Source organism: Rousettus aegyptiacus, unplaced genomic scaffold (assembly GCF_014176215.1).
Source record: "Rousettus aegyptiacus isolate mRouAeg1 unplaced genomic scaffold, mRouAeg1.p scaffold_m13_p_6, whole genome shotgun sequence".
Classification (NCBI taxonomy): Eukaryota; Metazoa; Chordata; class Mammalia; order Chiroptera; family Pteropodidae; genus Rousettus; species Rousettus aegyptiacus.
In genome coordinates, this window is record NW_023416309.1 from 106,849,042 (window position 1) to 106,864,338 (window position 15,297).

The following is a 15,297-nucleotide window of genomic DNA, read 5'->3' on the forward strand; positions in this document are numbered from 1 at the left end:
TACTCTTTGACCCATGAATTATTTAGAAATATGTTGTTTCATTTCCAAGTGTCTGGAGATTTTCCTGTTATCTTTTGTTTATTGTTTTCTAGTTTAATTCTGTTATGGTCTGAAAATTTATTTTGTATGCCAGATTTGTTAGGATTTGTCTTATGACCCAGGATATGATCTGTCTTGGTGAATATTCCATATGCACTTGAAAAGAGATGGATTCTGCTGTTGAATGAGGGGCGTAGTATATAAACATCTATAAACATCTATTAGATCTAGTTGGTTGATGGTCTTGGTTAGTTTTTCTATATTTTTGTTGGTTTTCTATTAGTTCTGTTGATTATTAAGAAAAGAGTATTGAAGATTTTAACAAAGATTAGAAACTTTTCTCTTTCAGATCTAACAGATTTTTGCCTCGTGTAACTGGAAGCTGTGCTGTTAGGTACACACACATTTAGGATTGTGATGTCTTCTTGGTGAACTGGACTTTTTATCATTATGTAATATCCATCTTTATCCCTGGTAACTTTCTGTGCTCTGAAATTACTTTGGTGTTAATATAGCCATTTCCACTTTCTTTTGATCAGCCGACCAAATGACTCCTCTATCATTTCAATATTCTTTGCCATGATTAATTTTTTAGTGAGCACATTAATCAGAACATGCTACAATTCATTTGCTTTGATTTTTTGTTGACCCACACGCGGATGATTTATAGATGATTGAGCCACTCAGTTCTGAGGACTATGCTCTTTTGCAAACATTTACAGACCCACGAACTTCAAATGAAAGCTTTCTGAATGCTTCTGACTTAATATAGGTTGGACTAGATTATGTCAGATCAATGTTTCTATTCTAATAATTATGAAAAAGACAGGTAAATGTCTTATTAGAAACCATGCAAGCCAATAGCCAATGGAGCCACATCATTATGGTACAGAAAGAAATTAGTTCACTTAGGTTGATAAACAAATAAAACCATCTACCAAAAATTAAGACAAAATAAACACTTTTCAGAGAAACAAAAACAGCTGAGAGAATTCGGTAAAAAACAACAACAAACTGTTAAGAATACGTAATGTCAACCCTGGAGTAGCCAGTAAAAATAAATAAAATACCTACATGAACAAATAAACAGGTTAACATGCCAATAAATAGCATAAAATGGTATGCTCAAAATATAAAATGTTACTTTTAATCCAACCATTTCAATAATTAACACTAAATTACACTAAATACAAATAAACACTCCAACTATAAGAGATTTCCAGACTTAATTTTAAAAGTGTAACATAAATATATCCTGTCAACAGAACGAGAAAGCCCACTTTAAATCCAAAGACTGAAAGGTGAAAACTCAAACAAAAAAGACGGGAAAAGATGCAGCACGGAAACACTGGTTGCTGGAAGGCTGCGGCAGCCACATTAATATGGTACAAACTAGACTTCAGGATAAGAACTATTGCTAGGGATAAAGAGGAATTTCCTAATGCTAGAGTGGCTAGTTTATTAAAAGACATGAACCACCTAAGTTGATACAGAACTGAGAGCAGAGCTTGAAAATTCATGAATAAAAAAACAGTACTGAAAAGGCCAGATGGCTAGTCCACAGTTATAGCTAGAGATATCGACATGTTTATTCCAGTAATTGATAAAATCGCTAGATAAAAAGTCAGTAGGTGTGTAGGAGATTTGAACAACACAATCAAGCTACTTGAAATAATTGGCCCCTATTGAACACTCCAAGCAAACAAACAAATTAGATTTTTTTTTTTTTACAAATGTACATGGAATATTTACCAAGATAGATCAATGTTAAATCATAAAACAAATCTCAATAAATTTAAAGAATATATTTTAAAAATATACTTTGACCAAAAGGGAATTAAGTTGAAATTAAGAATAGCAATATAGCCAGCAAATGCCCAAATAATTGAAAATTAAACAACATTCTTCTAATAATTCTTATTTCAAAAAACATATTTAAAGAAAAAAATAAAATATTTTGATAAAAAGGAAATGCAACATATTAAATTTTTGTGGGAAGCAGTTCAAACAGTACTTATAGGACAATTTGTGGTTTTATGTGCTAGTATAAGAAAAAAAGTCTAAAATTAATGATCTAAGCACTTACCTTAAGAAACTAGAAAAATAAGAGCAAATTAAACAAAAAGTAAATAGATGAAAGAAAAGAAAATCAAAATAAAGATAAAGGCTAGAATAAAAAATTTAAAAAATAACATAAATTCAATGAAACTAGAAGCTGGTTCTTAGAAAGACTGATAATATTGATAATCGTTAGCTAAACTGATCATGAGAAGGAAAAAAAGACACAAATTGCTAATGATAGAAATGAAAGATTTTTGGCTAAAGATATATCAGGTAATTAGAAATAATAAATCATATGTAGCAATGCTGATATCGGGCTAACTATAAATTAAAAAAAATAAACATAATAAAGAATTTATAATAATTATATCTATTCACACACACACACAAAAGAAACAGTGACAAATTTTAAAAAGCAAAAATTACAAAGAGTCTACCGCCATGCCACCCTGAACAAGCCCGATCCCATCTGATCTCAGAAGCTAAGCAGGGGTGGGCATGGTTAGTACTTGGATGGGAGACCATCTAGGAAGATCAGGTGCTGTAGGAGTAATAAATGAATGAATGAATGAATGAATGAATGAATGAATAAATAAGAGATTGTAAGATGACAAGGTCCTTGCAATCTGTGAGGTCGACCCAGGGTTGCCTCACCTAAAAATAAAAAATTACGAAGAGACACAAGAGACAAAAATAAGAGCTTAAGAGTGGGTTATTTTAACACACCACCTTCAGTACAAGATAGAGGAACCGGAAAAAACATAGTGACCCTATATACGGAAGATCTAAACGACATAAAAGGTACTATATATAGATATAGATACTAAAATTACAGTGTCTTATATATATATTTTTATGGATCTATTTTAAAAAGCATTATTAACAAAGTACTATATATATAACTCAGTGTGCATTTATATTTGGCGTATATGCAAGTGTTCTTGCAACTTATCTGTAAATCTGAATTTATGTCAATATATCATTGTCAATAAATAACTTTACACCCTGATAATAGAGAACACACCTTCTTCTCTAGTGCACGTGAACCATTCAGAAATATTGATCCTATATGGGGTAAGAAAATGACCACTAAGTTCTATATAAAATATGAATATTATAAACAATATTCTTAGAAAACAGTGCAATAAAACTAGGAATCAGCAAAATTTTAAAAGGCATCCTGCTTTGAAATTGAATAACTTATTAAACATCTTTTGAGTGGAAAGGGAAATAAAAATTGAAGTTAGAGGTTACACGAAATATAATTATAAAACACTGCGTATCAGAATCGGTGAAATGTATTTAAATAGGTGATTACAGTAAATTCATGGCCTTAAGTACCGTTGGCTCACAAGCTTGAGATCCTCCCAGGTGAAATCAAACACCGACCCTGAACACAGAGGGCAAGGATAGGAGAGGCAGACTCCTTCAGGTAGGTAAGTGGTGGTTTTAAGAAGCGAAGGAACTTACCAGATCTGTCCCAGGCACCATAAGCACAGTGGACCTCTGCATTCACCTCCAGAATCTTAAAAGTTCATGTTCAGACTGTACCAGGATTCAGTCAAATACACCATCCAGATGTTCTCAACAACACATTGCTCTTCCAAGGCTACATCCTTGAAAATGGGAACAGGAAGTGGAACTTATAATCCAAGGACAGGGGAGTGGGGAGAGGCCTTGATTGCCCAGAACAGCCAGATGGGAGAGATGGTAGGTAGGGCAAGGCGTGTGGCAATGGACACACCACTCTCTCCACGTGTTCACGTGTCCAGCAACCCGGAACCTCTCCTAAACCATCCTTCTGTGTTTTCGCGAAGGCTTCATCACAAAGTCATGGCTGACTAAATCATTTACCATTGGCAACTGATCCGACCTCCAGGCCTCCCCTCTTGGAGGTGAGGGGGTGGGACTGAAATCACACGGTTGGTTCTCATGGCAACCGGTCCCCAACCTGAGGCGAAGGTCCAAGAGTCACTTTATTAACATGACAAAAGAAACCTTTACACTTTTCATCGCTGAGGGATTTCAAGGGTTTTAGAGTTCTGTGTCAGAAATAGGCATGAAGACCAAATATATATTTCTTATTATAAATCACAATATCACAAACAGAAACACAAATTGTGTCCCACAGGAATAGCTTCAGTGTATAGCCGACTATCATATCTTTTGTTGATTCTATCAACGAATCCCATACAGATATGGTTTTCTGAGCAATCCTGAAAACTGAAAGTGTAAGTGTTCCCAAAAGGTCTTAATTACATAAGAAAATAGATTTTCCATTCTGAATTACCAAAACGAGTTATTTTAGAAGTGTGCCAGGGGCATGGCTTACATGGATCAGGACTCGTAGGTGCAAAACCAGCAACTCCATCGTGGCCAGCATCAATTGGCTCTTAGGTCCTGGCATTTGAGAGGCGTGACCTCCTCCCTTGACCGCTCGCCATGTTGGTCAGAACAATCCAAACGGTTGTACTAGAATATTGCATGGAGGTGAAGAGTCGGTGTACCCTGCCCGAAGGCTTCATTTTATTTATGAAGCAGGATGACACTCAGGGCCGGGCTAGTTCCCAGAGACAAAGCTCAGGTGGGATGTGCAGGGACCAGTTCCAGCGGGCAGCATAGTAGCCCAGACAGTATTGCCAGAGGAAGAACCTACACATGCTGCTTAATGAGGCTGAGAGATGAGTCTGGGTAGCAGTGGACTGTGCGGAGGGGTTAGAAAGCCCATGGAGTGACAGTTGGAGGGAGGAAGATAATTCCAATCATTAAAAGCCTGAGGTTCATGTAACACGGGAGCTCCATGCCAGGAACCTACATCAGGGCTTTGGATATTCCGAAAAAACCACCAGGAGGACCAGACGAGTGAGACGCACCGTTTATTACTCATGATGCAGGAGAGTTCTGTGGGTGGCCGCTGGGGCTGCCTAAGCTGCTGCTGGCCAGGAGCAAGCAAAGCTCAAGCACACAAGCAGGGCGAGGGGTTATCTCGTTGGGGCAGCAGCCTCCTTCTCAGGCGGATTTGGGCAAGACGTGTCGCTTGGTTACAGGAGCAGGTAATGTCCTCAGGGGTAGGCACTGCCTTCCTCGGCTGCTGGCCGGGCCGCCATCAGTCTTCTGAGTACGTGGATGGCTCTGTTCTGCGCTAAGCCCATAGTCAGAGTTTCCCGGAGCCGCTTGCTCTGCTTCTAGCCACGTGAACACTTAAAGGGATCGCACAGGAGGGTGAGCTAGCCAAGAAGGCACTTCCTATCTATGGAATTAATATAGAAAAGAAGCACGAGAATGACACAAGAAGACTAAAGATCCGAGCAGGTTGTGTTCAGAGCCTGCCACAGGCTGCTAGATGTGGGACCTGGATGTGGCCGCCCACCATGTAGTAGTCCGGGTCAAGTCAATCTTGACCTTAAGTGAACCTGAAGATTGTCTTTGTGCATCTCAGATAACATACCCTGGGAATCCTATTCCCAGACCCCTCATGGCACATCCTGTACCCACCAGTGTGAAAGTGTCCCTCCATTTCATTTTGATCCCATCCCAGAGAGTCCCCGCTTGGCTTTCACCCACCCCCTTCGTCCACCACCAGGGATTCCGTGGAACCCTCCTTACGTTTCCTCCTTTGATTCTAATGTATAGAATAAGCCGCGAAACTGCCATTCTTAGGAGCATGTTCTCAATCCAGTGAGATTGTTGCTTCCTGGCAATTGTCATCAGTTTGGCTCAAATAAACTCATTAAAATTCTTTAGTGGTTTGAATGTTCTTCACATCAACACCACTATTTACCCATACCATGAAAGGAAAACAGGGAAACGAAGACTTTAAACTGTACCTTACACAAGTTAAAAATAAACCCAACCATTCATTCCATTCTTTATTCCCTAGTCAGTAATTTTTCACAGAAACTAAGAAGCAGATATAAACCCAATTCTCAAACACTCAGGGGCTCATTCTCTGACTGTGAGAGAAAACCGTGCTCTGCCTATGGAGCGTTTTTCCTTCTCTAGTAAATTTTTGGTTTTTCTTTAATTCTGGCTTGCTCTTGAATTCTTTTCTGCACAGCGCCAAGGACCCTTCCTCTCTCAGTGTAGGACTTGAGACCCCACTGGGAGGGGGGATTCACCCCCTCCTGCATCAGAATCAGTCACAGCCAAATGTAGCTCGGAGAACTGAGTCTGACTCTAGCTCCCTGAGATTTTCCATTGTGAGTCAGTCTTGCAGTATAACCAAGTTCATTAACCTACCCCTCACGCTTGCTTTTTTTTTTTTCATTTCCAGATTTGTGTATGCACTATAGCTCGTATCCAAATAAAAAATTAACAACATAGGGTTGTCATCGTGAAGCTTGTAGTTTGCTTCTAACCATAAAGGTCCTGATTTTTCTCCTGTCATGTTGATACTAATGTCAGAAGAAAACTCTTACTATTTAACGTGAGTGTGAAAGACTGTTTGCTACGACAATTTGAATAGCAGAGGATGTGGATTTGAAATAATACCCATGTAAGGAAAAGTCCATGTTACTCAATCTGATTGAAAACATTATATCCAAAGAGTAAAAGAAAAACATCTTACATTTAAAAATTTAAGGCTGACAGCGAGACAGAGAGACAGGAAAAACATTTTTTTTTAAATGCTATTGGTAAAAAAGGATCAAAGTTAGAGAAAATATATCCCAAATGCCTGTAAATTGTTATGCAACAGAATCATCAGTATGCTCATTTATCCAGATTTATCTATCTCTCTATATACATTGTCAACTCAGGCTTTCAAATGCATTCACAGGTTCCCTTAAGTTCCTTGAGATCAATCCATTAGCAAATTTCTAGCTTATTTACACACTAATTTTTTTGGTTTCAACATGATAAAATAGTCGCAAAAACATTTTTAGTTATTAACCCAGTCCTTTTTTTTCCACCTGTGGAATATAAATCAGCAGCTATTTCTAAACATTCAATTAATTATTATAAAAATAATTTCTCCAGACATTTGGTATTTGGTATATGGGAATCTTATTTGTGATCGCATAATACAAACAAAACAGAAAGAAAAAAAAAAGATGAACTTACTTTTGGGAAAATTATCTAAAATCTCAGTTTATTCCTAGGTTTCATTATTTCCAGGAAAACAGTTCACATTTCTTCCTGGCCTCTACAGTGCGTGTATAGACATAGATGTGAACAAAACCAACACTATCTATCTCTGGGCCCAGTATTTCCTTTTAGGTTCATGCCGTGACCTTTGACCAACTTCACTGCCCTTCGCACGCATATCAGAGCTTTCTAGTTGATGATTATCTGTGTTCCTTAAAATGTAGCCATGAATATTTTTGTCAGCAACAGCCAGAACGGCATGACAACTGAGGTAAGTATCAGACTAGGAATAGTATCGATTATAAGCATCTATCACAAGACCGCCAGGGAGTATGGCCCCTGGAGCTACTTCATTCTTCTGTCCCTTTGTCTTGTCAATCATTAGTGCCTGAGTTATACTATTTTAACAAGTATTGTAACAGGAGTCTGGTGGCGGAGAATAAGTTGTGCAAAACAGCTGGGCCCTCTGTCCACTCTGGCCCAATCTTCCTGTAATAAGTTCTGTTGCACCCTGTGGAGTCGCCTCCTTCATCTTTCAGTCTGAAGACACCTTCTCGTTATGGTGGCCATCACCCCTTTGCTCTGCCATCAGATACGTCTTCATTAAGGATTGAGCTGTTTCTTCATTTAGAAAATTCTCATTAAGACTGCTTTCTAGAGGGGGATGGTGATTGCAGTTCTCTTGGCTGGAGAACACTAAATTCACGTGATCACTCTTAGATAAATTGCTTTTGGATTGACCTCCAGCCAATCATTGTGACAGAGAAGGGCCCCCTGGACTTGGTTGGCTGGCTGTATCATATTATAAAGGGGTATCTTACAGAGGGAATTTAATGTTCTCTTCTGTGTCTCAGAAGAAAGTGGTTGGTTTCAAAATATAAAACATTATCTTTTAACAGTAAGAAAGTAAAAAGCTTAGTCAGAGAAAAGCCTTTTTTTTCTCTACTCACAAGTTCTGGACCTTTGGATTGACATGTTGATTCAGGTAATCTCATCAGGGTTTGAACATTTTAAAAAGCAAATTCTGGACTCTTCTCTGCTTCTCATATCACATCTCTCATCTTGACTTTTTAAAAAAAACTCTCAGGAAACAGCAGTACCTCACCTCCTTTCACTTGCTCAAGATAAAAGAAATCTTGACTAGACTTCCCTCACTCCTCCAGCACCCCCTTCACACGCAACTTTGCCTCGAGCAGCTGGTTTAAAGACATGTAATTATTATAAAGCACTGGGGGTGATTTAGACAGTCGGCGTCATTTTTGGTTGTCACACTCAGGTGCAGGTTGCTACTGGCATCTAGTGGGTAGAGGGCAGGAATGCCGCTGAAAATTCTATAATCCACAGGACAGCCTTTCCTCCCCCACCAACCCCCCAATAAGGGATTATCCAGTGAAAAGTGTCCATAGTGCCAGTGTTGAGAAACATATTTAGTATAAGAATGAAGCCAGTATCATTAAAATTATTTATTTATAATCACCGTAATGCTTTTGTTCATTTTCCCCTAGAATTATTGTTATTTTTTTTCATCAAATACTGCAAGCATTCAATGAATACGCACTTTGTATGTCTAAATTAGGTCATCCTTCCCTAGTTTTTTACAATATGAGGAAGGCTAGACTCATCTGAAAAGTATCTTGGGTGTCTTGGGTTGGATTGTGCCCAGTGAGGGGTTTTGAAGAGACATTAAAATAGTTCCAAAACTTACAATGAGAGTTACATTTCCAGATAGCAGTTTTAGCCCAAGGTTTTAATTCTCTTACATTGAAATGGCCATGGATATAACTCAATAAGTATCAAAACGAGGAAAACATTTATATTAGCAAGAGCAACAGAAAGTTATGATTGTTTGGTTAAATATTTAGAGGACAGTGTGGTGGAGACAAATTGAGGTTGATGGACACATCGACTTGTTACAGAGTCAACACAGATAAATAAGTCGGAAGATACGGGAAGGCTCACTCTTGCAGAATCCTGATCCAGGAAAGGACTGGGGATAGGCAGCTTGGGATAGTTCAAAGGTCTTTGGTAACTACATCAGTGCCCTGTATTTACTTCAGGTTTTTGTCACATAGCTTTCTTGGCAGATCTACTACATTAGGCAATGTAATGTTAACTATCTGTTGTAACCACCCCATACCACAATCCCAGTAATCTCAGTAGCTCAAGGTCGCAAAGTGTTTTGCAGTGGTTTAGTTTCTGGTTTTATTTTGGAGTATGTGTGGGTGTGTGTTTTATGTCTCAGCCCTACAAAGGCCAGGTGGCTCTTCTAGGCAGCTCACCTCCAAATGGCGACTCAGGGACTCAAGTAGTTTCCATTGTGGGGTCTGCCATCTCAGAGTCCCTTATTTCCTGACTCATAAATGAGAAAAAGAAGTCACACTAAAATCTAGCAGGAGTTTTAGGCAATGGCCCAAGAGTTGCATACATTATTTCTGCCCGAATTCTATAACCCTGGTGACTCCCTGAGATCCCACCCCACCCAATTTACATCCTTCCCAAGGCTGGCAGGTGGTGGCAGTTCTTGGGGTGCCTTGGGCCTTTTGCTGACCTGCTCCAGGTCTGGTACTGGTGATGGTCTGTCTTGGTTCACAGCAGGGCCTCTCCCACATGCCTCCAGGTCCAATACAGGCAGCAATTAAAAATGGACTGCTCTACATCTCCTATCAAGTAGCCCTAGGCCGGTCACAGTCAGTGGTTGATCTTGGCCTACACAGGAGCCCCTCCCAAGAGACCTCAGAACCAACATACCTGGTGGCTGGCTTCAGACCACAATAGAACACCACCTGAATAGCCCCACAAGCATTACACCAAAAGGGTAGCCTTGGGAAGCATCAGAACCCACTGGGGCAAATCTCATTCTGTTGGGTCAGCCCCCACCTAGCAGCTCATAGGCTTCGGCCATGGTGAATCCTCACATACAGTAAGCCTGAGGGTCAATTCCACCCCTGATGTGCCAACAGCAATCAAGGCTCAACTACAATAGGTGGGCACATACAACCCACACAAGGGACACACTTGGAGCATCTGGTTTAGGTGATGAGGGAGGCTACAGCACTGGGTCCCACAGTACACATAGTATATATGGCCACCTTGGCAAGACTGGGAGATGTAGTAGATCTACCTAATACACAAAATGAACACAGAAAAGCAGCCAAAATAAGAAAACAAAGAAATATGTCTCAAATGAAATAGGAGAAAACTCCATGTAAAGAACTAAACAAAATGGAGGCAAACAATCTATAGATGCAGAGTTCAAAACATTGGTTAAAAGGATGCTTAAGAATCTTAGTGAGAACTTCAACAAAGAGATAATAAGCATAAAAAAGGACATAGAAACCATAAAAAAAGAACCAGCCAAAAAATGAAGAATACAATAACTGAAATAAAGAATACACTAGAAAGAATCAAGAGCACATTAGATAAAGCAGAGGATCGAATCTGTGACTTGGAAGACAAGGCAGCAGAAAACACCCGATGGAACAGTGAAAAATAAAAAAGGATAGTTTGAGGGACCTCTGGGAAAACATCGAAATCTTGTTTGGGACTCTCTGCGCTTCCTGGACTTGTATGTCTATTTCCTTTGCCAGATTAGGGAAGTTTTCAGTCATGATTTCTTCTAATAGGTTCTCAATTCTTTGTTCTCCCTCTTCTCTTTCTGGTATCCTTTTGATACTTTTTATAGAAAACCCTAAAGATTCCACCAAAAACCTGTTAAAACTGATTGATGAATTCAGTTAAGTAGCAGGATACAACATTAATATTCTGAAATGAATTGCATTTTTATAAACTAATAATGAATTATCAGAAAGGGAAATTAAGAAAACAATCCCATTTACAATTGCATAAAAAAAAAAAACCCTAGGAATAAATTAACCCAAAGCGGTAAAAGACTTGTGTTCGAAAAATGATAAGACATTGAAGAAAGAAATTGAAGGAGATCAAATAAATGGAAACGCATACCATGGTCATGGATATGAAGAATTAATGATGTTAAAATGTCCATATTACTCAAAGCAATCTATAGATTCAATGCAATCCATATTAAAATACCAATGGCATTATTCATAGAACTGGAAGAAAATAATCCTAAAATTATATGGAACCATGAAAGACTCTGAATATCTACAGCAGTCTTAAGAAAGAGAAACAAAGTTGGAGGTATCATGCTACCTGATATCAAACTATATTATAGAGCTATAGTAATCAAGACAGATGGGTACTGGCATAAAAACAGACATGTATATCAATGGAAAAGAATAGAGAGCCCAGAAATAAACCCACACCCATATGGTCAATTGATCTAGGACAAAAAAAGGCAAGAATATACAATAGCATAAAGACAGTCTCTTCCATAAATGGTGTTGGGAAAATTGGACAGCTACATGAAAAAAAAAAAAAAATGAAACTAGACCACTTTCTTATACCATTTACAAAAACAAACTCAAAATAGATTAAAGACTTAAATGTATGACCCCAAACCATAAAATACCTAGAAGAAAACAAAGGCAATAAACTCTCTGACATTGTTCTTGGTAATATATATATATTTTTTCTGATATCTCTCTTCAGGCAAGGGAAACAAAAGAAAAAAAATACACAAACGGGACTACATCAAACTAAAAAGGTTTTGCACAGCAAAGGAAACCATCGACAAAAGGAAAAGACAGCTTACTGAATGGGAGAAGATACTCACCAATGATATATCTGATAAGGGGTTAATACTCCAAATTTATAAAGAACTCGCGCAACTTAACACCAAAAAAATTAATAATCCAATTAAAAAATGGGCAGAGGACCTGAATGGACATTTCTCCAAAGACATACAGATGGCCAATAGACATATAAAAAGATGTTCAACATCACTAATCATCAGAGGAATGCAAATTTAAACCACAATGAGATATCACCTCACACCCGTCAGAATGGCTATAATCAGTAAATCAACAAACAAGTTTTGGTGAGGATGTGGGGAAAAGGGAACCCTTGTGTACTGTTAATGGGATTGCAAATTGATGCAGCCACTATAAAAAACAGTATGCAGTTTTCTCAAAAAATTAAAACCAAAACTACTTTATGACCTAGCAATTCCACTTCTGGTTGCTTATCTGAAGAAATCCAAAACACTAAGTCAGGAAGATATGTGCACCCTTATATTCATTGCAGCATTATTTAGGATAGCCAAGATATGGAAGCAACCTAAGTGCCATCAATAGACAAGCGGATAAAGAAAAAGTGGTACATATATACAATGGAATATTACTTGGCCATAAAAAAGGGAATGAAAACTTACCATTTGTGACAACATGGATGGACCTGGAGGGTATTATGCTAAGTGAAATAAGTCAAACAGAGAAAGACAAATACCACATGATTTCACTTATATGTGGAATCTAAAGAACAAAATAAATGAATAAAAAAAATATAAACAGACAAGAAGATACAAAAAACAAACTGATGGTTGCCAGATGAGTGGAGCATTGGAGGGCCGGGTGAAAAAGGTAAAGGGATTAATAAGTATAAATTAGTAGTTACAAAATAGTTACGGGGATGTAAAGTATAGCATAGGAAATACAGTCAACAATATTGTAATAACTGTATGTATTAAGTCAGGTGAGTACTAGAGTAATGCAGGGATCACTTCTTAAATACGTGTCTAATCACAATGCCGTATACCTAAAACTAATATAAAATAATACTGAATGTCAACTGTAATTGAAAAATTAAAAAAGAACAAGGGGAATAAGAGGTTCAAATTTTCAGTTATAAATTGTCACGGGGATGTGATGTACAGCGTAGGGAAGATAGCAATAATATTATAATAGCGCTGTACGATGACAGATCGTTACTAGACTTACCATGGTGATTACTTTTTTAGGTACATAAATGTTGAATATCTATGGTGTACAACTGAAACTAATATAATATTATATGTTAGCTATATTTTAATTTAAAAAATTTTATAGACAAAAATAATTATATTGTGATGACTTCGAGTTGCTGTGTTTCTGACACCAATTGCATTTAAAATATAACAACCTTGAATTATAACAAAACATAAGATTTGGAACACTTGTCAAAATTATATGGGAGATATTTATATTAAAAAATTTACAACTTGGTCATTTAAACTTACTACAACAATTAGGCTATGTTTAAGGCTACTTACCATAATAACTAGCTTTGTTTAGGCTGCGAAACAGTTTTTAGCTTCAAATCCTTAAGTCATTCTAGTTGATACCATAACAATTAGAAGTTGATTATATAGTGTCTATTGTGTTCTTTAGTTTCTCTTCTCAAAAGGTAACAGAAACTTGAAGAAATGTTCTTTATATCTTCATTGCAACCTCAATCCAGTGTTCAATACTGCTTGATGATAACTTAAAGTAGATGATAGCTTAAAGGAGATGACTGTTTAAAGATAACTTAAATCAGACAGACTCCTTGGTTTGTATTCTGGGTCCGTGACCTGTAACTTTGGGAAAGTCATCTTTTCTAAACACCACTTTATTTATATGCCTATATTAGATTTTGATTGCTGCATTACCAAATCACCATAAACTTAGTGACTTATGCAGCAATGAAAGAAGACAATCGAAACTCATCTAAATATGAGTGTACAAGTAGATTATGTTGATTTTAAAGTGTTTATGGTGGCATCAGTTAGATAAATCATAACGTGAGAAATTAAGATGACGTTTTAGTGCTTTGCCTAAAGATAGATCCTGACATCATAAGAAAACAGAAAACCAGAAATATGCTTCAAAATTGTAAGCAAGATATATATTTTTTTCAAATTGATTATTCAAATTCTTACTGCAATTGATTATTTTAAGAGGTTCCAAACTTCCTTTATAATCAGAACAGTCAAAATATGGACTCTACAATCTAAAAATCTGAAAAATGACAAAAAAGGAAAATCGGTAAATTACGAAAAAGTTAAAAAAAGTGAATTACAAAAAGCAAATTCTATGCCGCTATGTAATCAATTAACTCTCTTCCCCCTCCCAAATCAGCATTGCCTTAATTTGTATTTCTATCACAAAAAAAAATTATGCAATATTTTGAAGTTCAGAGAAAGTTTGCTGTATCATCCTCAAAAAACATAAACAATTCTATAATAAATGCATTTTTTTCTTTTACTACTATGTGAAACATGGGGTTTGGTTGCTGGTACACGGTTTGGCTTCCTCGTTGTTCTCCCTGACTTTATTCCTTAGTCTCACTACAAGTCATATTATTGAGAAAAATGATGATATGAGTTTCAAAAGTACCTCGTACATATCTGAGATAAGGTGTATCCTTGCTATAAAATATTATCTTAAAAAGAGTCACAAGCTTAAAGAGGAACACAGGCTATTAGGGGCTTCAGGGCTCTTCCTGCGGGAGCAGCTTCCACTTTACTGAGTGGTGAAGTTCATCATCAAAATCTTCCAGCTCCTGCTCCTTGGAGAGCTCCAGGAAAACCTATAATGGAGAAAAAAATTAAGAGAGGGGGTGTCACACCACTTCCTATAGTTCCAAGTGGGTGCAAAGACTATGCACTTATTACACATTTATATTCCATAGATGACATACAAATCTTTACACCGACCCACCTGCTCTAGGGTTGACTGTGAGAGGCTGTACTCCTCCAGGTCGAAGTTCTGTTTAACTGCACAAGGATGAATGTGTATTAGGAATTCATATATTTTTTTATTCAGAGACTTTCACCAGTCATGTATAAAAAGTACATGCAACTAGATCTTAAATATAAAAGATAAGATAATAAATATTCTTGGAGTAAATATGAGAATGCAAATTCACTATCTAGTCCCCTAATAGAATAGAAATATTCTCCCATTAGAGTTTGGGCAGAGGTATCATAAGAGCGTTTGTGTAGGATAAGCTAAGGGACAGCTCCGTCTGCACTGGAAAACTACCACGTGCCCAGGACATCTGTCCCCACTCTTCCCTACCCTACTCTCCGCTCCAGAGACTGACTGAAGAGGCTCCTTCTGTGGGTCCCACCAGTGGCAGCTCAGGTGAAGGGACAGAAGAAAAGGGAAGCCAAGGCCTTTATTCCTTCACACCCTCTGTAACGCCAGCTGTGTCTCTTGATTGAAAGCCACGGTT

General features: G+C 37.6%; 2 protein-coding genes and 1 pseudogene across 7 annotated transcripts in view; 1 reads left to right on the forward strand and 2 right to left on the reverse strand.

Moving 5' to 3' along the window:
- ABCA8 (ATP binding cassette subfamily A member 8) overlaps positions 1-9,649 on the reverse strand; it is a 64,677-nt gene extending 55,028 nt beyond the window's left edge. For 4 of the 6 annotated variants that reach the window (XM_016143657.2, XM_016143658.2, XM_016143654.2 and 1 more), the window contains exons 1-2: positions 7,162-9,648; positions 3,571-3,716 (exon numbers count right to left, since the gene is read on the reverse strand). Coding sequence is in view for 2 of the 6 variants with exons in the window: in XM_016143653.2 (XP_015999139.2) it covers positions 3,571-3,612 (42 nt within the window). In the remaining 4 variants the exon portion in view is untranslated. Of the gene's footprint in view, positions 1-3,570; positions 3,717-7,161 lie in introns of all 6 variants that reach the window. The other 2 variants (XM_016143653.2, XM_016143652.2) reach the window with 1 other exon arrangement.
- On the forward strand, positions 2,532-2,650 carry LOC118604653 (annotated as a pseudogene).
- A 3,084-nt stretch (positions 9,650-12,733) lies between the features above and the next one.
- Positions 12,734-15,297, reverse strand: part of ABCA9 (ATP binding cassette subfamily A member 9) — a 50,780-nt gene continuing 48,216 nt past the window's right edge. Inside the window, exons 38-39 of the mRNA XM_016143648.2 lie at positions 14,781-14,836; positions 12,734-14,649 (exon numbers count right to left, since the gene is read on the reverse strand). Of these exons, the coding sequence (XP_015999134.2) occupies positions 14,551-14,649; positions 14,781-14,836 (155 nt within the window). The 3' untranslated portion in view covers positions 12,734-14,550. The remainder of the gene's footprint in view (positions 14,650-14,780; positions 14,837-15,297) is intronic.